General features: G+C 45.1%; 1 protein-coding gene across 1 annotated transcript in view; it reads left to right on the forward strand.

Annotated features, from left to right (window-relative positions):
- The first annotated feature begins 1,040 nt into the window (after positions 1-1,040).
- Positions 1,041-20,612, forward strand: part of RUNX1T1 (RUNX1 partner transcriptional co-repressor 1) — a 151,305-nt gene continuing 131,733 nt past the window's right edge. Inside the window, exon 1 of the mRNA XM_059672256.1 lies at positions 1,041-1,590. Coding sequence (XP_059528239.1) covers positions 1,563-1,590 — 28 coding nt within the window. The 5' untranslated portion in view covers positions 1,041-1,562. The remainder of the gene's footprint in view (positions 1,591-20,612) is intronic.

Below are 20,612 nucleotides of genomic sequence, written 5' to 3' on the forward strand. Positions count from 1 at the left end.
GGGGAAGGGATATGAAATATTTGAAGAGCCATTTTTAAAATTAAAATCCAGGACCGTCTCATCGGTTCCCACTGTATAAGGCCAACTCTGACTCTGCCTTAAGAATTTTTTCCTTTGTAAAGATGAGATTTGGAAACATGAACACAGGACATTTTGCACTGATTGAGGCCAGTTGGGAAAAAAACAGGGTTTAGAGCAGGATTTCAAATTGTTGTACCAAATATAATAACGTTTGTAGCAGTGGCACCATTCCATCATCTTCAAAGATGCCATTTTCCTCATTGCAAGCCATGATCTGATCATAGTTGACTTACATGTTAATATTTTCCTTATCATTTAAGTACTTTTTTTTTTACTCTGTCTAAACAAATTATCAGTCCTGTTCACTCTGAGATTATTTACTCTGGAAATATCTGGAATTCTTTCACCCTATCTTGTCCTCTGGGGACGCCCCCCTTCTGAAGTATTGATATTCACGTGTGGGGGAGGGGAACACATCCAACAAAAAAACATCAGCTAGCAAGAGGCCCCTCTTCGCGGTAGTCTAGGGGAGAAGTAGAAAAACAAAGGGGGGAAAAAATAACTGTTTTCTCCAAGGCTATTATCTAATGCGAAAGCAAATAGTCTAAATCAGCTAACAGAAGGGGATTAGAGAGGAGATCTCAGCGAGCCTGGCTGCCTAGCAGAGCTGCCCCTCCAGCCAGGGCCACCGGCAGGGCGGCCGGGAGCGCTCGGGTCCAGATGGCCGGGGCGAGCGCTCGTCTGGGGTGACTGCCGGGCGCCCGGCCGGGGCGCAGGCGGCCTGGGGAGGCGTCTTCAGGGACCGCCCGCCCGCCGTCCAGCCCGCACGCGAGAGGGCGAGGCCGGGGGAGGGAGGCCGCCCGCCGCCGCCAGCCGGGACTGCCATTGTTAACATATACTTGACCTCCGTGACCCCCGCCCGCCACAGCTGTCTCCCACCTCCACCTCCGCCGCCCCGCGCCCCGCCGGGAGCGCTCCTCCCGGCACCTGGTCGCGGCCGCGCCGCCGCCTCCCCCGAGTGCGGTGACGGCGCCCAGGGCGCGGGCGCGCGCGGCGGGGCTGGGGTGGGCGCTCCCCGCGCAGCGCGCGCGGTGCCCGCTCCCCGCCGGCGCCCGGCCGCCCCGCAGATAAATGCGGCGCCGGCCGCGAGCGTGAGCCAGGGCGGGCGAGGCCGGCGCGGACGCCGCCGGGGACCGTGGCGAGCCCCGCGCCCCGCATCGCCTGCGTCTGCCGCCGCCGCCGCCGCAGCGAGGCGGAGGGAGGGCGCGAGGGGGGCGCGCGCGGTGCGGAGCCCCGCCAGCCTGGGGCGCTGCGTGGAGGCGGCCTTGGCGGACGTCCAGACCCCGGGCTCGGGCACCGCAGCTCGCCGTGCGCGGGACCGGCGGCCGCGGGCGCTCGGCGGCGGGACCGGGCGGCCTCCCGGCGAGCGCGCGGGGGCCAGTGGCCGCGGGTCCGGCGGCCTCGGGGGGGAGGCGGCGCCGCGCCCCGCCGGCCGGCCGAGACGACGGGAAGTTTTATTGGCAGCTCGGAAGCCGTGGCGGATGGTGGGACTCTCCGGCCCTGTGCAGTGTAAGTGCCCGCGGGCGGCGGGCGGCGGGGCCGGGCCCCGGGCCATCGCTCCCCGGATTCCGATGGCCGGCCGCGGCGTGGGGGGCCCTCGGCGTGGGGGGGGGGGACGCGGCGTGGGGGGGACTCGGCCCGGAGCCCGCAGCTGGGCTGGGCTGTGCTGGCAGCTCCGCTCGGGTCGGACTACGCGGCGGGGGCAAGAGGAAGAGCGCCGGCCACTCGGTCTGCGATGACACTGAACTTCACGGGGCAGCCAAGGATGCAGTTTGCACTCTCGGGTTTCCCGACGGCCTTTCAGGAAGAATTTTGCTTCTCTCTCCGCGGTCACTCACGCTGTGTGAGCAGGACGATGACTCGTGGTCCCCCCAGTCCCCCCAGCGCCGACCAAGCAACTGGACAGGGCGCCCACGGTGCGTTTTGGCAGGTGGCCCTAAGCCCGCATCGTGGATTTTTTTTTTTTTTTTGCGTTTGTTTGTTTTTACATCTGGGAAGGGAAAGGCTCGTTTAGACGGTGGAAAACTTGGCTCTAGGAGCAGGAGAGCGAATCTTAACTTTGAGACCCGGCTGCGACTAGGGTCGTGGTCCTGGCGGCGGCACGGAGGCGCCCGCGCTGGTCCGGGAACTTCACCTTGTTGCTCCCAGGCTTTTAGGGTCGTGAGCCCTTCGGGGGGCGGAAGGCAGTCCGGACCCGAGCACCTCCCGACCTGCGGGCTTCCCCGCGGGGCCGGGGGGCAGCGTCGCTCCCGCCCGACCTCTGTGCCCTCGGGGCCTCGCCGCCCCGGCCCCGGGGGTGTTCTTGGTGCCAGCCCGGAGGCGGTGCCCACCCACCTCTCCGGAGCCGGAGCCGGAGCCCGGGGTTCTGCAGCTCCCGCCCCGAGGAGCCCGGGCGGGGAGCCTCGTCCGGGGGGATTGTTTTGATTTCCAGAAACCCGTCCGGCTGAGCCGCTGAACCCGGGGAGGAGCGCGCGGGGCCCCGCCGCCCCCCGCTCCCACTGCGAGCCCGGAGGACTGGGTGGATGGCGCACCCAGACCCCGCTCCCGGGCGGACCTGTCGCTGGTCCGGACGCCTCAATCCAATGCGGTCATCTCGGCACCGGCGCTTAAATTATTATTATTTTTTTCCTTGGAAAGGGTGGGCAACCCTTGGGAAAGTTGGAGGACTGTGATGATGGGAAGCAGGATGCGAATCAAGGTGGTTGCTAAAATTAACGGCCCTCCCACCGCACCCCCGCGCGCCTTTCAGTGCGGAGGATCCGGCAGGGGAACCTTGCCGTCCTGGGTCTCCTTAGTCCTTGCAAAGCATAATGGAGACATCCTCGGAGCATAGCTTTCCTTCAAGATGGGGCGCCTCAACTCCCAACGTGCCCCCAGGGGCCCGGCTGCTGCCTGCTGAGCGAGTCTGTAAAACGAGGCTTTCAGGAACAGCTAGTATCCCCCGTGGCAGACGAGTCCCCAAGGCCAGGGAGAGGCCACCCCAGACCAACTTCATGCGCTTCATGTTGCTCGGAGCCCCCCTGAATTTTTAACTTCCCTTCCCTTAATTAATCTGCCCGGGGTCTGTATATGAATGGCTGTCCGCAGCTGCTGCAAATTGATTTATCCCTCGATAAAGGTCGGGTTGCTGACCAAAGCATTTTCTTTTCTACCTTCTCCGTGAACTGAAATCTGTTTTACAGGGCTTCGCCCCTCTTGGTCTCCGTAAAAACATCTGTAACGTTTTTAAGTGCGCTCAGTGGCTTTTATCATCATCCCCCCCTCCCTTTGCCTAGGACAGAGTGGAACTGGGTCTGTGCCCAGCGAGCCCACACTCACTAGAATACAAATTGACTGGCTTCTCTGTGATAAATGGTTTGTTAGTGTCGGGAGCCTCCTTTTAGTTTATTGCAGCGTTTCGCCTTGGCCATGTGAGGATTCTGTTGTGCCCAGGTCCTCCCGTCACCCAGTTCCTTAGGAAACACGTTGACAAACTCCATTGTTTCTTAACCCAGAGTAGCCCCAACCTGGGTGTTAAATGTCAGCTGTGAGGTGTACAAACACAGGCAAATTCACAATTCTCTGATTTCCCTCCCAGCTTCTTTCCCTGTAAAATGTAGTCTAGTTTTCACATCCTGGGGGCTTTCAAATAACATAGATGGGGCTATCTGATTTTTTTTTCTTCCTTTTATTTTACTGATTGCTATTTTTAAAGGGAGGTCTGACAGTCTTACCCAATATTAATCGTGGAACCTCAGTTTGACCCAGGTTGTTTTTGCAGCTAGAATGGATGTTGAGGAAGTTGCAGTCTATCATTTCTTTCCATGGGCTGCAGTGAGCATTTGGGATTTCCTTGGTTTATTCTTTCAAAAGACAAAATTCCAAAAAAAAAAAAAAGGGAGTCAGGCTTATTTTGAGTGTATGAAAAGTGACTTTAAGATTATGCTAAGGGAACGTCTTTATATTCAAAGTCTTTGTTTTAAGCATATATTTATTGCATATCATTTAAACAGCAGTCACCTTATTTGAAAAGCCAAGTGTTGAGTGGGAGAATTTGACTGTGTAGTTTCTCCAGTGGCCAGGCTCAGATCTAAAATAATCTGTGGCCCACTAACACCTGCTAATAATTTGATTTTTAAAATGATCCTCAAAGGACCTTTCTAATAAGCATTCCACTTGCCATCCAATGCAAACTGTACCATTAATTGCAAGTTGCTGGAAGTAGTAGGATAGTATGTTTTGCAGCTACAGGACAGCAGCTTTTAAATATTTTTACAGTTTTCCCTTTCTAAAGTAAAGTGAAATATTGCTCTTGATGCTGGTATTTGGTGATGAGTTGTCTCATTGAGGATGCTCGTCTAAATATTTGCAGATAAAAGAGCACTTCAAAATTGGCAGAGAACTACACAAATGTAAAGTACCATTATTATTTATTTTATTGTGAAATAGAATCTTAGCAGAAAACAAAACACTCCCCCCCCCCCCCCCCCCATTGAAAAGGGATCAGGAGAAAGCAATGCTTCTAATAGGAATACTGGGCAGTGGTTGTCAGTTCAGGACATTCTTCACTGTCACATCCTGTTTCTCACTTCTTTGATGTGGAATTCAGCTGACAGGCACTGAATGCAAAGCCGCCTTCATGGAGGTTTTAGGCAGGCAACATAGCCCTTCATAGTAAAGCAGGCTGAAAAATTGGCACCTGCAGGATTTGCATGTGAAAAAAAAAGCGTCAGTTGCATGTTACTGGAGTCTGTTACCGTAAGTTACATAAGTTCAGTGAGAAAAGGTATTTATTTGTTGCTGTTTGGGCACTTGAACTTCTTTGTTTTACATGCAGCTTATTAACCATATAGTGTTCCATAGACTTTATTGTTAGCAGAAGAAGGAAGAAGTAGTGTCTGGCTTTCCAGAAGTTATTTATTATGGAGTGGATTTATTTTTAACCATGTGCTTATTACCCAGTATACTCACATCCATAGTTCATGGCTAAAATGTACCTTAAAATGATGAACTCGTACAACTTTCAGAATAATCTAGAAGAAGTTAAATAAACACATCAGATTAGGTTGACATAAGTATCTTTTGAAAAGAATCTAGCATTTTCAGTTAGATACTTGAATAACAAGTTAAAATCTGTAAGAAGAAAATGAAATGTTTCATCCTTCGAAACCTCAGGAAAATGTTACGTTTCCTCCCACTTGACTTGTTAAAGTGCTTATCACTAAAATGCCTTTAAAAAATATCATAGTGAACCCTATTTATGCAAAATAACTGTTAAGTCAACGAACACCTTTGTGAACTATTCCTGGGGACATTTTATTCAGCATAAGTTATTATCTAAAGAGATACCTTCCAACCCCACTTTTTTTTTTACACCCATTAATATAAGAGTTCCTAAATAATGTTTAAAGAACAGTGAGCATTTTATTAAAGCAAACATTAGTTCAGTTTAATGGAGGTAATTGTGAGTGATAAGACAGAGCAGGTTATCTCTGTGTTGTTTAAACAGAAGGAGCTACTTTGCACCATTTCCAGTAGCCATCTGTGGAAGGGAAGGGTTTGCACCTGTCTGTCCACACTAATTATAGATTAGGGCCAAAGAAATGAAATTCGAGGAGGTTTTCAGCTAATGAAATCCATACTGATTTTATTGTAAATGTGTTTTATGTAAAGAGGGTGATGGTTGAGTTATGAGTGAATAAATCGCTACGTAGCTGCTAGGCACTTGGTTTCGAAGCACAATTCTGCTGCATTAACCTTTGATATTAAAAAAAAAAAAAAAAAAAAAAAAGACAAGCCACTTAAAGATGGATGCTAGCCTTTGTTTGACATCCACAGCAGCAATTTAGTGAGGAGCAGGCAGGTTCAGCGTGCAAGTTAAAAATGTGCTATGAAGCTGCTTACGTGTTAAGAACAGTCTAATATTTTGAAATGAAGATGATGTAGAAGGTTTAGGTTCTGTATTAACTTATGTACATAAAACATCTGAAAATTAGAAAGCCTTTTTTTTCCCCTGTAGTTCAGTTTCACATAAATGAGGAATTAAAGTAAAATAAGTGAGGAATGCATTCCTCAATAAAAGGTCACATGGATGTCTGCCACATCTGTTTATAGTAATTATGAACATAATTAACATAAGAATTACAAATGAAATAATGACAAGCTGAGCAATGAGATATTATGCCGTAATGGTCATATGCTGGAATTCTCACATTATAGCACACTAGAATTCACATACTCAAAGAAAGAAAGAAAATGCTAGATTTTTATCTGAATTAATGCTTCAAAACTTATCTGCCTGGGGCAGATGGACTTCTTGCTTTTATAGGAAGGCACCCTATTATTAAGACGAGAACTAGTTGCAATTAAGATTTCTAGTCACCAGCCTGGACTTTAAGACAGCTGCGATTATAGAAACCACTTTCTGTTGGACACTTATTCTGTGATTATAGCTCTTGATTGTTATATTGCTTTTTTTTAAAATGGAAAGCTTTGCAGCAAAGTATTTGCTTTGGAAGAGAGTCATGGATTCTTCCCATTTGAGAATTGGTTGATCTTTTCTGTAACTGTGAGTCAAAAGTCAATGAACAAACAAGGTTGTAATAGAAATACTGCACCTCTTACAAAATAAGAACATTGGCAAATCGGTTTTTGCACACCTTTCTTCATGTCTTAAGTGTTTAGATGCTTTTTAAAAGAAAAATATGTAAGCCTTTTCTGAGTTTGCAAGTACTGCATGGTTTTTTTTTTTTTTTAAATAGCATTTTTTTAAAGAACATGTAATGGAAAATTCACTGGACATTTGTAAATTGTATTTTTTTTTATTCCTAGAGTTGCATTCAATTTACAGGCATTTGCATGTAGTCTGTGTCCAAATTGATCTACTGAAATATAATAAAGGGGAAAGTATGTGTGGTTGGATTTGGTTACTCTGAATGCCGTTTTGTATAACAACTAGGGAAAATGTGAGAGGTCACCTTTTATAAGAGCTGACATGATATCCAGGAATCTGTTATTAAATTTAAAACACGGGAGAATGACAGAGCAGCCCATGTAGCGCTCACTCATTAGGTAATGTACCTGCCAGATGATTCACTTCCTACCCTCGCGCCCTCTCTAACTACTGAACCTGCCCACTTTCTGCGGATTTTTGGAGAAGCATCACCTTTTACTCATCTCGGTGATGCCACGAGGTTGCCCAGGTTGTTGGGTTACTGGAGGGTTGTGGCAGACCCCCTTGTACCTGGCCTTCATTGCAAGGATTTTTCACACACGCCCTTCCCCCAGCTGTGCCCAGTTTGTTTCACTGTGCCTTACCTATCAAATTTCCCGTGATTCATTTGTCCGAGGTGGGGGGAGCATGGTGAAGCGAGGGGGGTGGGGGGGGGAGGTGGGAAGGGGAGGGAAGATCCACTACACATAACACTGTGTTTGGGTTGACCATGCTTCGCCTCATTTTCTCAAGGACTTCTTCAAATTTGTCTCCTCTGTGAGGCCACGCTCTTGCTCATGTATGTTGTTTTTTTCTTTCTCTACTCACTGGCCTTCCTCCTCTCAGCCCTACCATTTCTGTCCCTTTGTATGGAGACACCACACACCCCGTGTGTTATAACCCGAAGCGTCACTGTCTGCCATGAGCAGTTCTGCAGTTTACTGGCTATTTTATTCTGAACTCACACTTCGTACTGCAGCGAGAGCTTCTTAACACCACCAAATACTCCCCACCCCCCGACCAATAAAGTAACCTTTTTCTAATTAATATATTTTTATGGGTTTCAGAGAGGAAGGGAGAGGGAGAGAGAGATAGAAACATCAATGATGAGACAGAATCGTTGATTGGCTGCCTCCTGCACGCCCCCTACTGGGATTGAGCCTGAAAGCCGGGCATGTGCCCTTGACCGAAATTGAACCCAGGACCCTTCAGTCCGCAGGTTGACACTCTGTCCACTGAGCCACACCCGCTAGGGCTGAAGTAACCTTTTTGCTGCATTATCTGCACTCCATTAAGGATGTGATCAGGTGTTCAGATGGTCTGATGGGTGCCTTTGCAAGTGAAAAGGGGCTGCTACGGTGCTGACCAGATGTGTCTCCTTCCTCACCCTGATGGGGTGGAGGATGAACTCTGGTCTGATGGGCAAGCCTTGGCCCTGCTTGGTCTCTGACGGGTTCTTGGGCCCTGGGTGGGTGAAGAGCTGGGAGGCAGCACAGGCAGGGACTCGTTGCCTCCATTGCAAATTCCCACCCCGAGCATCTGTGTTGCGAGATGTACACATAAGGACCCTCCTCCCCAACAGTATCTGGAGGTGGAGCAGATGTCTCCAGGAGTCACCTGTAGCCACCAATCCTAAGTGCTCCTCCTCATCACAGGAATACTCGCTACACAAGTCCTGTGCTGGGATGCATTAAAGCGGAGAGGTTCAGTGTCTTGCCTGTGTCTGTCCCTGTCATGGGGGGATGTGTGTGTGCGCGCGCATGTAAGCAATTTAGGGGTATTGGGGTCAGCAAAGAAAGAGGCAAGAACTCCCACTTGAGGTTGGTCTGGAAGGCTGTGTTAACCACGCTGAGCACTCAACTAGGTTTGTTTTACAAACTGTGGCTATTTGGATGGAGGTAAGAAGGCAAATATCTCATTGATATACTCACCTTCTGACCTCGACAGAACCTCCAAAATGACCCTGGGCTAGCCGAGGAGCAGACACAGTTTGCTAGCCTGGACTCCTCCCGTTCTCTCAGGTTAGGGGCAGATTTGGGAATGCAGGAGACCACCCGCCGTTCATTCTCACCGGGCCTTGGGTACCTCCATCCTACTTACTGCGCCCCCCCCCCCCTCCCCGCCCCATCCTGGGGCCTGAAACCCTCCCCTTATTCCTTCAGGGTTTTTTTTCTCTCTCCTCCAGTCTGTCTCTCCCCTCTCTCTCCTACTTTTCCTCTCTCTCCTGCTCTGTCTCACATGCACCCTCTGTTTATTTTCCTGCCTCCATCTGGGCCCTGCTGATATTGTAATCACCCCGATGCACGCTGGCTCCTCTCCGCTCCCTCCTGCGCGCACACACTCACTCACACACAATGTGCCACCCTGACAAGCCTTTTACTTCTGATAAGCTCTGATGTGTGTTTAATGAATACAAAGCCACGGTCTGGGTGCCGCCTGGGCTGCGTTGCCTCTCTTGCGCTCCTTTGCCAGAAGGTAATCTCAGTGAGCAGGGAGGGGAGGCGAGCGCGGAGGTGGGAGGGGTGGGAAGGAGCGGGGCGGGGGGGGGGGGGGGGGGGCAGCACGGAGAGGCTGATTTTCTCTTTCCCTCGCTCCCTTTCCAAATGATTCAGAAGTCGATAAGACCAGGAGAAGTGAAGATGTAACATGTTATCTGTCGCTCCTCTTAGCTGGCAGAGAGAATTTACATTTCAAGATTAGCAGAGGGAGAAAGAGAAATCTGCCTTTTGTTGTATGGGTGACGAGGAGACATCAGCCCTGGCCTGGCCGCTATCTCCCATCACCTCCGCTATCCCGACTGGACACGCCGAGGTGAGATTACCAGAGAGCCTTATCTTGAATTGGGTTTAGGGTTGCCAGCCTGAATAGCTTTAAAGAGACTCTATAAAAGGGGGAACAATGGCTTATTTATTGACTGGACACCGAAGCCTTTAGATGAAGAGGGGAGAGAAAAAAGCTTCTTAACAACTTGATTAGTTCATTTTTATTTTAAGGGGAGACCGTTTTCTAGGGCAAGGGAGGGCCAGAGAACTTCGGCAGGATTTGAATGACTTAAATGTCTGATTTCCTCTTCCCCTCCACCCCCCGGCTTTCTCAGCAACCCCCCCCCCCTTATTTTAACAGGAGTTTCATTTACCCCTTATTTGGAGGATTGGCAAACTGAGGAAAAAAGGTGCAGGCTTTGGGAATTGATCATTTGTGTCTGATTCTATGTGACTCGGTTTGAAAGAGTGATGAATCGATGCTAACGTACTCGAGTGCGAGAAAAGCTAACAAAGCCTACTTTTAATATGACGTTAGTTGATTTTCTAGTGTTGTTTCCACTTGGTCTAGAGAAAAAAGTCACTCTGAGCCTGTTAGGTAGACTGGGACTTTGGATTTGAACCCTGGACATTTTTCCTTGGAGTTAGTTTTTAAAAAGAATACAAAATGTTTTATTGATTCATGAGTGTATTTCCTAAAACTGTAATACCAACTTTGGAAGGTCCTCGAAATGGGTGAACATGGGAAAAAAAAAATGATTGTTTTGCCTCTTACCCCTTGTCAAGATAGGTGTTTTCCTAGATAAATGCAATCCAGTCTCTAAAAGCCTAATTACAATTTGTTTAAAGCTAGGGGGCATGTTTTCTTGTTGACAGCACAATCCTTTGGGTAAGACAATAGAGCCCCATTATTTCACTTCCATTGACTGAACATATTGACATTTCAGGTTTGTTGTTGCCTCAGTGAGCATGGTGCAACGCTGCGATTCACAGACCAACTGGCCAGAGTGGCACGTACATTACCGAGTGCCACTTCTGCCTTCAGGTTACCTTGTCCCCCAGGCAGAATCCGAAGGGACAGCCTGGAATCTCTCCGAAGGGGGAGAGCTCTGTGGGCAGAGAGACCAAGAGAGAGAGCACGTTGTTGGAGCGTCTTTAGTGTCACCCAGAACTGGGTGTTGCAGAGAACTGTGTGGAGCACTTTTATTTAAAAATCTCAGAAGCAGCCTAGATACCAATCTTGCCTATTTTCCGTATAATAACCATTTTCAAGATCGGCCTTTACTTTCTCTGGGGGTGTGTACAGTGGTTGGTCACACCATGGAGATGTGTACCAGTGTGTGTGTGGGTGACGTCCAAGTCCAGGACGGCCAGACATCCCAGAACCTGCCAAATCTCTATCTGATAAAAGGCTGTGTAAGGCTCCTTCCAAAAGAGGAACTGACTTGACTGCTTGCTTCCTGTTTGCTTTTGGTGGGTGGAAATGGGGCAAAAGTAGGGTTGCAGTCCTTATGGAAGATAATGCGATAATTAATTAATAATATTACACGAGTAAACCCTGTGTTCCACATACCCACAGCTATCCATCTACTTTTGCTCCAACCTGCATGCATAGGCAGTCATGTGTAAAGATAAATATATGCATATTTGAAGCAGAGGCAGGGAAAATAAATTCGAAGTATTCCTTATTTTCTTAGTGTAATCTACTCTTTTATACACTACGCATACTGAGGCTCTGCATAAGAAAACAAAGTATTAGGCAGACATTGAGTCAAAGAAATGTGAATTGTACAAAAAGTGAATATGCAAAAACCTCAAAAAAGACATAACATATTTTTCGAAACCGCAATGGAAATATAAAGCTGTTATTCACAGGCCTTATACACAGCAATTTTTGCCATCAAGTAGGCAACCGATGCCCTTTACAGTGGTTAGAACAAAACTAGTCCTTTATACCATTTTCATGAAAATGTTAGGTTTCTATTTGATCAGCAGGTGCTTTTGAGATGAAAGCCATGTGTAAATTTTCAGAAGGCCAAAAGTGTCAATTCAGAAAAGGAAAGTGATAAGAGAAAATGCAATCAGTTTTCCTGTTTTCAATTTGTGCAGGATTTGAAGAGCTGTTTTGTTAAACTGCTACATCTGCTCCAATATGAATATTGAACTACTTCCACTAAAAATAACAACCTATAATTTGGAAGCCACTGCAGTCTTTTGTTAGCGAGTGGGTTATTAAAAAAAAAAAAAGAAAAAAAAACCCCACACACAACAAAACAAAAAACAAAAAGAGAAAAGAAAAAAAAAAAGACAATTTTCTTTTTTGACAATCTCTTGCCTAATGTGCATTTTCATTTGTTGGCACTTTTATCCTCAGCAGATAAATGGTATTATGTAATTAGAACCTCATCTAGTTTGACTATGAAAGTGGTTTCCATAGGTGAAAATCGGGTGTTATAAAAGGGGTTTCATACAAATCAAAATTTATTTTTAAAAAGCCTGTTTAAATACAGTTATTTAAAATGAGATAGTTATTCCTTACATTTTCTAATAACACGTTTTTTAACTTACTGCTGACTATTATAACAAAGTTAACACTGTTCCTTTGCATACTGAGCATCCTGTGATTTATTTCACCTTTAATATACCTGTAAATGTAAGTTTAAACGAATCAGAGATTTTTTTTTTACCTAACTGAGCTTTCAGAATAATATTTTTCATGCTTAAATAAAATGATTAAATTATGCTTGAGTGCCTGCATACAAAAGCTTTAGCTTCTATGGCACTGCTAATCAAATAAGTTTTATGGACAAGGAAAATACCACATTAGAGAAAAAATTAGATGCATTTCACTGGTGACATTTCTAGAAAAGACATGTTCTTTTTTAAATCATCCAGAATTAATGAGGAAGAAAACTCTAACACATCTTAAATAATCAGTAAAAATAATACTGCATCCCTGTAATGAGAATGGCAGTGCAATCCATTTGAAGCTGAGCATAGAGAATTGAGGCCAGAAGACTGATAAAATTTGGATCAGGTTCAATATTCACTGCATCCACAATTGCAATTGGGTTGACCTGTGTTTATAGTAGTAATGTGTCCAGGGTGAGATGTGATCACTGCATAGGATCAGCTAGAGCAGTGGTTCTCAACCTCCTATTGCCGCGACCCTTTAATACAGTTCCTCATGTTGTGGTGACCCCCAACCATAACATTATTTTTGTTGCTACTTCATAACTGTAATTTTGCTACTGTTATGAATCGTCATGTAAATATCTGATATGCAGGATGTATTTTCATTGTTACAAATTGAACATAATTAAAGCATAGTGATTAATCACAAAACCAATATGTAATTATATATGTGTTTTCCGATGGTCTTAGGCAACCCCTGTGAAAGGGTTGTTCGACCCCCAAAGGGGTCGCGACCCACAGGTTGAGAAACGCTGAGCTAGAGGCTATGTAGCTTGTGGCTTCACACTTGGAATTTCCAGACACTTGCTACACAGATAAACCCAGAATATCTGCAGAATGGGCTAAGGCAGCGGTTCTCAACCTGTGGGTCACGACACCTTTGGGGGTCGAATGACCCTTTCACAGGGGTCGCCTAAGACCATCGGAAAGCACATATATAATTACATATTGTTTACTGTAGCAAAATTATAGTCATGAAGTAGCAACGAAAATAATTTTATGGTTGGGGGTCACTACAACATGAGGAACTGTATTAAAGGGTCGAGGCATTAGGAAGGTTGAGAACCACTGGGCTAAGGGGATGACAGACAATGTGACACATTAGCATACTGGATTAACATATGCAATGCTTCTTCAGAAGAAGAGGTAGTTTAAAGAACAATACAGGGTGGGGCAAAAGTTGGTTTACATGAAACAGTTTATTCTTATATTATTATTGATTAATTAATTATTGTCTAATTTTCCATAGGAACAGCTGTACACCTACTTTTGCCCCACTCTGTATGGAGTGTGTTCTTGCGATGACATCTAGGTAGCCAACCAAAGAATAATGCTTTGAAGGAGTTTCAGATTTGAAGCCACATTGTGGCATATTGTGCTAACACATCTTTCACTGACCTGGGTCGCCATGTGGCTATGTTCCCTGGTAAAGCCCCAAGGACTTTGCCACCCTGAAGAAATGGTGCCGAGGCATGTGTCAGTGTCAGGAAGTGTATTTCACAGGCACAGCCCCATCATTTGGTGTCTCCTCTAATGAGTGGTTTGTGCTGGAGCCATGCTCAGTGTTGAAGCCTTAGGACCTTAGATAGTGTCCACAGGGGAGAACTTCTTGGGACTCTTCAAAATGTTCACACTTTATGATGTGATGTCCAGGCTCTGATTCAGAGACGTACTTTGTTACTGTCCCCCTTCTTTGATAGTTCTAATTGAGATTACCTGTATAATGTTTGTTTTTTATCCTCACCAGAGGATATTTTCCCATTGATTTTTAGAGAGAGTGGAAGAGAGAGAAAGACAGAGAGAAATATTTATGTGAGAGAAACACATCGATTTGTTGCCCCCTGCATGTGCTAGGGTGGGGGAGGAGCCTGCAACAGAGGTACGTGCCCTTGACCGGAATCCAACTTGGGACCCTTTGGTCTGCAGGCTGACACTCTATCTACTGAACCAAGCCTGCTAGGGCGTGATGACCTGTGTAACTCAAGAAGAAATGAAGCAAGCATTTGTTTTTGTAATTTCATTTTGGTCAAGATATCGAAGGAAAGTTAGTATTTGGGTGAATGGGGCCTTTAGAATATGAATCTCGTTGAACGTGGAGAAAGGGTATGAATATAAAGTTTTCCCATTATTTGTCTAACAATCTAGGCATTTCTAAGTGCCTTAGGTAATGTGATTGACTAGCTTCATTAATCTTTTATCGCCTGGGGCACATACTACTTCTGTGAGTGTGCTCCAAGCTTTCAAGGGCTGCCACCTAGTTGTTGGTCTTGGGAGAGAACAGAACTGCCAAATATTAGAGACCTACTATGAGCCTGGAGTTACCCGCCAACTCTCCCATCCCCCAACCAGGTCATCACTGATTTTAAGTAAATGCTTAACCAGCAGTTCACTCTCTTTATTTCAGAGAGCTCCAGCCCTCACTCCAAGACTGGCTGTAGTTGTTCTTCTGTCCTGACCTTTTTTGCTCTCATGGAAAACTGCAGTTTTCGTGTGTTCCCAAAATTGATTCCCTACTTTGTTCCCAAATTTCTTGTTCTTTGAATACCTGGTTTAATATTCTCCTTAACAGCTATGATGTCTATACATCCATTGTTTTCTCTACCTATGCCCTCACCCCCAACCTAGGAAACAGACTTGGCTACTAGCTGATAGATATTGTTGGATACCCCCAAGTGTATACCAATTTGTGTCCCTCCATATTTCCTAATCTCAGGTTTTTCCATTACTAAGTTCGGTTCCCTTGTCAAATACCACCTTCCCACACTTCACTGAATCTATGAGGAATGAGTCTGTTTCCTTTCTTGATCTGTCATTCAGCACCATGGACCCGTCTTCTGCCCAGTGTCCCTGGACCACAAGCTTGTCTTGATTTCAGCATCACCCAGTTAGCTAGGTCCAACTTCTTGGTCACTTTTCAAGATAGAAGGAGAGGGATTCTGTACCATTTTGAGTTTGTAACTGCAGTTATACGTATAGTATCAAGCACTCTTTGTGTTACAAAAAGATGGACCTGGTATGTGCGCCTTTCTCTGACTAATAGGTGAACTGGGGTTCCCTTTTCAGTTTAGTCACTGACTTTTGCTGTGTGGCCAGAGGTGCATTCTAGCCCTCAGCTTCCCTCTTCAGTAGTGAAATGATGGGCAGACACAGTGATTAATAGGCTTCTCGACGTTAATATGTATGAGCCTATATAGGATACGGAGTAGGCTTTCAGAAATTTCCCATGAAAATAAATCCACATATATATTATTTTTAAATATATTTTTATTGACTTCAGAGAGGAAGGGAGAGGGAGAGAGATATAGAAACATCAATGATGAGAGAGAGTCATTGACTGGCTGCCTCCTGCATGCTCCCTACTGGGGATAGGCCCTCAACCCGGTCATGTGCCCATGACCAGAATCGAACATGGGACCCTTCAGTCCACAGGCTGACGCTCTATCCACTGAGCTAAAGCGGCCAGGGCCTTATTTATATTTTTAATTCTTAGTTGGGGGGACACTACTAGTCTCCATATAACTGGGAAATGAAATCAGTGTAGAACATTGCTGTCTTTCTACTGCTCTCCTTTGTAAAGAGTGGCATTGGGAGTAGGGAGCCATTTTTTCCATAGCCACCCTGGACCTTAGGTGATTGTCTGAAATTTTAGCTTGTTACTGTACCTTTTTCAGAGGAGAGTGCTGGAGGAATGAACCTGTTTATGCAATGAGAAGGAACAAAAGATTTTAGGTTTTTCTCAATAAAATAACTTTTATGCTTTTCCTTCATAGTTGCTGGATAGGATGAATTTGGTGCCTGGGGGCAGGTGTAATGGGTTGGGCTAAAGAATGGTGGTGATGGGTTGTGCTTATCATGCATTCACCGTACCCCACAGTCTCACGGTTTGGACTTAAGTCACTTACTTGAATATTTAGAAAATTGCCTCTTTAAGTCATTTTTTTGAGAGAATCTGGTAAGTAACAATTTATTTAAATGAATAAGGAACATTATCATTTGGCTAAGAATCAGTTCTTAAATAAGAAAGACTGGAAAATTGCCCTCTTGCATTGTCTGAAGAAAGTCTTCTAACGCTCCTAAAAAGAGTTAAAAGCCCACTTTGATTTTGCACTTTTCTTTAGTTTGTAAAAAATATAGACATTATTAGAATTTTAATCCTAATTTGTGAATTTTTAAAAAAATGAATGTGGGCTGAATTTCTTTGCAATTTAGAAACTATTGCATTCTTATATTTGTGATTTGATCAAATTGAGCACTTTGTCATCATCAGGATGGCAGTAGAAACATGTACTGTTTTTGCCCTAGCTGGTTTGGCTCAGCAGGTAGAGCGTCGGCCTGCAGACCAAAAGATCCAGGTTCGATTCTGGTCAAGGGCACATACCTTGGTTGCAGGCTCCTCCCTGGCCCTGGCCCTGGTCAGGGCACATGCAGGAAGCAACCAATCGATGTGTGTATGTGTTTCTCTCACATCGATATTTCTCTGTCATTCCCTCTTCCCCTTTCCCTAAAAATTAATGGAAAAATATCCTCAGTTGACCATTAACAACAACAAAAGAAACTTCTCCTGTTCTTTAGGAATAGCTACACTTAAAGTTATTTTCATCTGTCACTTAGAAATGACAGCCACAAGAATCAACTGTTGCTTCATGGGTTGTAGAATATTTTCTCGTTGGCATTCAAAGTTCGGTGGGAGGCCTCATTGAACTTGTTTGCCATAAAGAGAATGACTTAAAATAGTTGTGTGGTGAGCTTTTAGTTGGTACCTAAGTTGACTGGATTGACTATTGCATTAGAGAAAATGTTACCCTGAGATGTAATGGCAGGTTGTCTAAGGGAGCTCAACAGCCAGGAGCCACTAAAAATAAGAGGCAAGATTGCCGGAACAGTGATCAGCTAGATGTGCCCAAGTCTGTTTGAGCACCAGGAGGGAAAGGCAGCTGTAAGGTGCTGTGACAGAGAGTATTTCAGAGGTCCCTTCTAGTACACCTCGTGCACCTGGTGACCAGGTAGGAGCTCAGAAAGGTTTTGAAAAAGTAGGGAGATAATGGTACCAGCAAATGCTGACAGAGAGTCGTGGTGCAGGGAGTTAGCAGCGTTTGCAGAGAGCATTTCAAATGCACATTAGATTTGGCAAGCGGAATATCAAAAGATTGGGAAGTCATCCCCCAGTGGATGTTGTAAGCAGAATGTAAGTTGTGCTTTAAATACGAAATCTGAGGAAGTTGGTTGGTCTGTTTGGTTAAAACAAGATGTACTATGCTCTCTTCCCTAACCTCAGGATATAGGAAGATGTGAGCTGCAAAGCAGGTTAGGGAAGACTGCTAGTTTATTTTCTGAATCTATGCATATGTTATGTACACAGTGATGAGCAAACACAGCTGGGAAGAACAGCAGATGATATTGGGACTGGAACTGTGGTGTTTATCAGACTGACATAGTAAACCTTTCCTGTGAAAGTGTCCTTTTTAAGTGAGTGTTAGGATTGGCTAACCTTTATCGTGTGTCAGACAAGTCTTCTTTACTACCCACCCCTTTGCCTACCTGTTACATATTTTCATTCTCATCTCTAGCTAGATTTATTTAGAAACAAGACTCATGTTTTTGACCTTTGGTGGGAAACATATGTGAACAGTGAATTCTTATCCCTTTGTTTAAATAAGGGTAGATAGGTCGGTTCAGGTCTAAATGGAAAGTAAATGTGATCCATCTCCATTGTCATGTCCAAGTCAAGCTTTGAGTTGGCTAGAGGGAGCAGATATTAAACATCAAAGGAAAAATATAAATGAAGGACAATAAAATAAGCAAATCACTAAGCTTAATTTGAATATTTTTAAAGAAAGGCATGTGCATTTTGGGTAGCCCTGATAATGACACCTTTTAGAGTATCTGAAAGAAAATTGAAATTTTTAGTCTTGGCTGAAAACCTTTAGCAAATTAATAAATGTTTAATGAATTCCTACTATATGTAAAGCCATATTTTAGATGGAGACACTGAGCAGGTAGTAGGCTAAGTTCCCACTGAATGGTAAACCCACGCAGGACAAATTAAATATCTACACATGATCATAGGGTTTAATTACTTACCAGTTAAATTATACAGTAAATGAAATTTTAGAGGCTGGAGGGAGTTGGGATTTAAGCTTGTCTTGAGACAGGTAGGATTTATCAAGGCAAAGTTATTGTAGTGGGGTTGTGGGCAGCCTAACTGTTGAACATATTTTATTTATTTATTTTTGTGATCCAGTATTTTTTTAAAATATATTTTTTATTGATTTCAGAGAGGAAGGGAGGAGGGACCGAGAGAGAGAGAGATAAACATCAATGATGAAAGAGAATCATGGATCAGCTGCCTCCTGCACGCCCCCTACCGGGGATCAGGCCACAACCTGGGCATGTGCTCTTGACCAGAATCAAACCTGGGACCCTTCAGTCCACAGGCTGATTCTCTATCCACTGAGTCAAACTGGCTAGGGCTGTGATCCAATATTTTTAAAAATATTTTTAATTGAATTTATTGGGGTAACATTGGTTCATAAACCCAAACAGATTTCAAGTGTACGACTCAAAACATCATCTGAACACTGCGTCATGTGCCCATCACCCCAAGCAAAGTCTCTTTAGGTTCCCATTTGTGGTTTTGTTATAAAATCTATCAGAATTGAATTTTTAATTAACCCCTCATTTATCCCCTCTCTGCCCTCTTCTGCCTCCATTCATCCCCTCCACCCCCCAAGAATCACCAGACTGTTGCTCATGTCCATGAGTTCTCTCTCTTTTTAAAATATTTTTCTCAATGTCCCCCAATACCCCCCACCCCCCACCCCAAGCTGTCTGCCTGCTCTCCGTCTATGAGACTGTCTCTGTTTTGCTTGGTGGTTCAATTTGTTCATTAAATTCCACATATGCGTGAGATCATATAGTTCTTGTCTTTCTCCGACTGGCTCATTTTACACAACGGAATCCTACTCTGCCGTAAAAAAGGAAGGCATTTTTACCCTTTGTGACAGAATTTCATTTTTTGGAGACTTAGGTTTTTCTGTTGTCAATTGTGCTTGATAAACATTAATCACAGGCCGCTAAAAAGAACAACTTGTGGCGGTATGTCCAAGAAGTTGACAGTGGTAGTTTCTTGGGCAGAAGAAAGTGGGGCCTAGGCCTGAATGATTGTAAGGAGAGTTTTTGTTTATGTCTCTTGGTCCTCTTGAGTCTTTTTGTGCGTCTGGTGTCTGTTTCACTTACTGTAAGGCAGGAGACTGCGGCATCAGCCTGCGATGGGCGGGTTCTGCCCTCCTGGGGGGGAAATTGTTTGTGTTGCTCTATTAACTGCCAGAGGAGTGGAGTGGAGTGGAGTGGTGGAAAGACCCAGCACCCAAGTGCTTTACGACCTGTCGTATCTCCTCCTCCCCTCTCCTGCTTCGCCTGGAAAGAATCCTCCTCTGGGTGGTGATGACAGGACTTCCTAAGGTTGTCGTGAGGATCCCACGAGATACGTGTGAAGCATAACTTTCAGTCAAGACTTACTTGCTTATTCTCAGCGTCCCACGTGGCCTCTTTGGAATTATCCCCCATTCTCTTCATTCAGCAAATACTTAATGCAGAGTCTGGGGGGGGACATAGAGATGTTCAAGATAGACAACACTGCCCATTTGCTAGAGTTTTCTCACCTCAGCCTTAATTAAGACCCTCTCCTGAAGGGATCCCTCTACATCCTCCCCCAAGTCTATAATGAAACTACTCTCTGAAGCCTTTGTGACCTCTCTTCCTCAGAAATAGGACTTATCAAATAGGACTTACCGCGTTTGCTACCGTCCCTATGATTCAGACTTCTCTTCTGGTTTGTAGGAGTCTAGAACAATTGGGGTACTATTGGATGTTTTTAAAAATATTTGTTGATCGCTCCTGCCTTGAACTCAAGCTGCTTACCTCATACTGTTCTGAAATCTTCCCTGGCTAAGATGGAAATGAAAATTTGGTTCCAAGAACATGTTTCTTTTTCAGTCTCTTCCCACCTTGGTCCCCTGTCTGTGTTTTCTCTTATGGAATATGCAATGTATTGCTGTCATATTTTGGCATGTACCTTTCAGCAACCCAAACAAATAAGCAAACAAAAAACACCCCCATGGACAGAATTAGCCCTGGGCACACTGGGCACATCTTAACTAGTTCTGTGTATTTATTTTTTTGCCCTGAAGTGTGCAGGTGAGACTTTGTATAGTATGATCTCCCTGAAAATTGTAAGCAAAATATTGTGTGCTTGGACACATTTATGAGTTGGCACTGTCCCTTGGATCAGGGACCCAATGAGACTCAACACCAGCTTTGTGGCTCCCAGTGTTTCCTCTACCAAAGGCCTCCAGGTCACCCCTTCCCTTCCCTCTTGGACAGAC

The sequence above is a fragment of the Myotis daubentonii genome, chromosome 17, assembly GCF_963259705.1.
Source record: "Myotis daubentonii chromosome 17, mMyoDau2.1, whole genome shotgun sequence".
Classification (NCBI taxonomy): Eukaryota; Metazoa; Chordata; class Mammalia; order Chiroptera; family Vespertilionidae; genus Myotis; species Myotis daubentonii.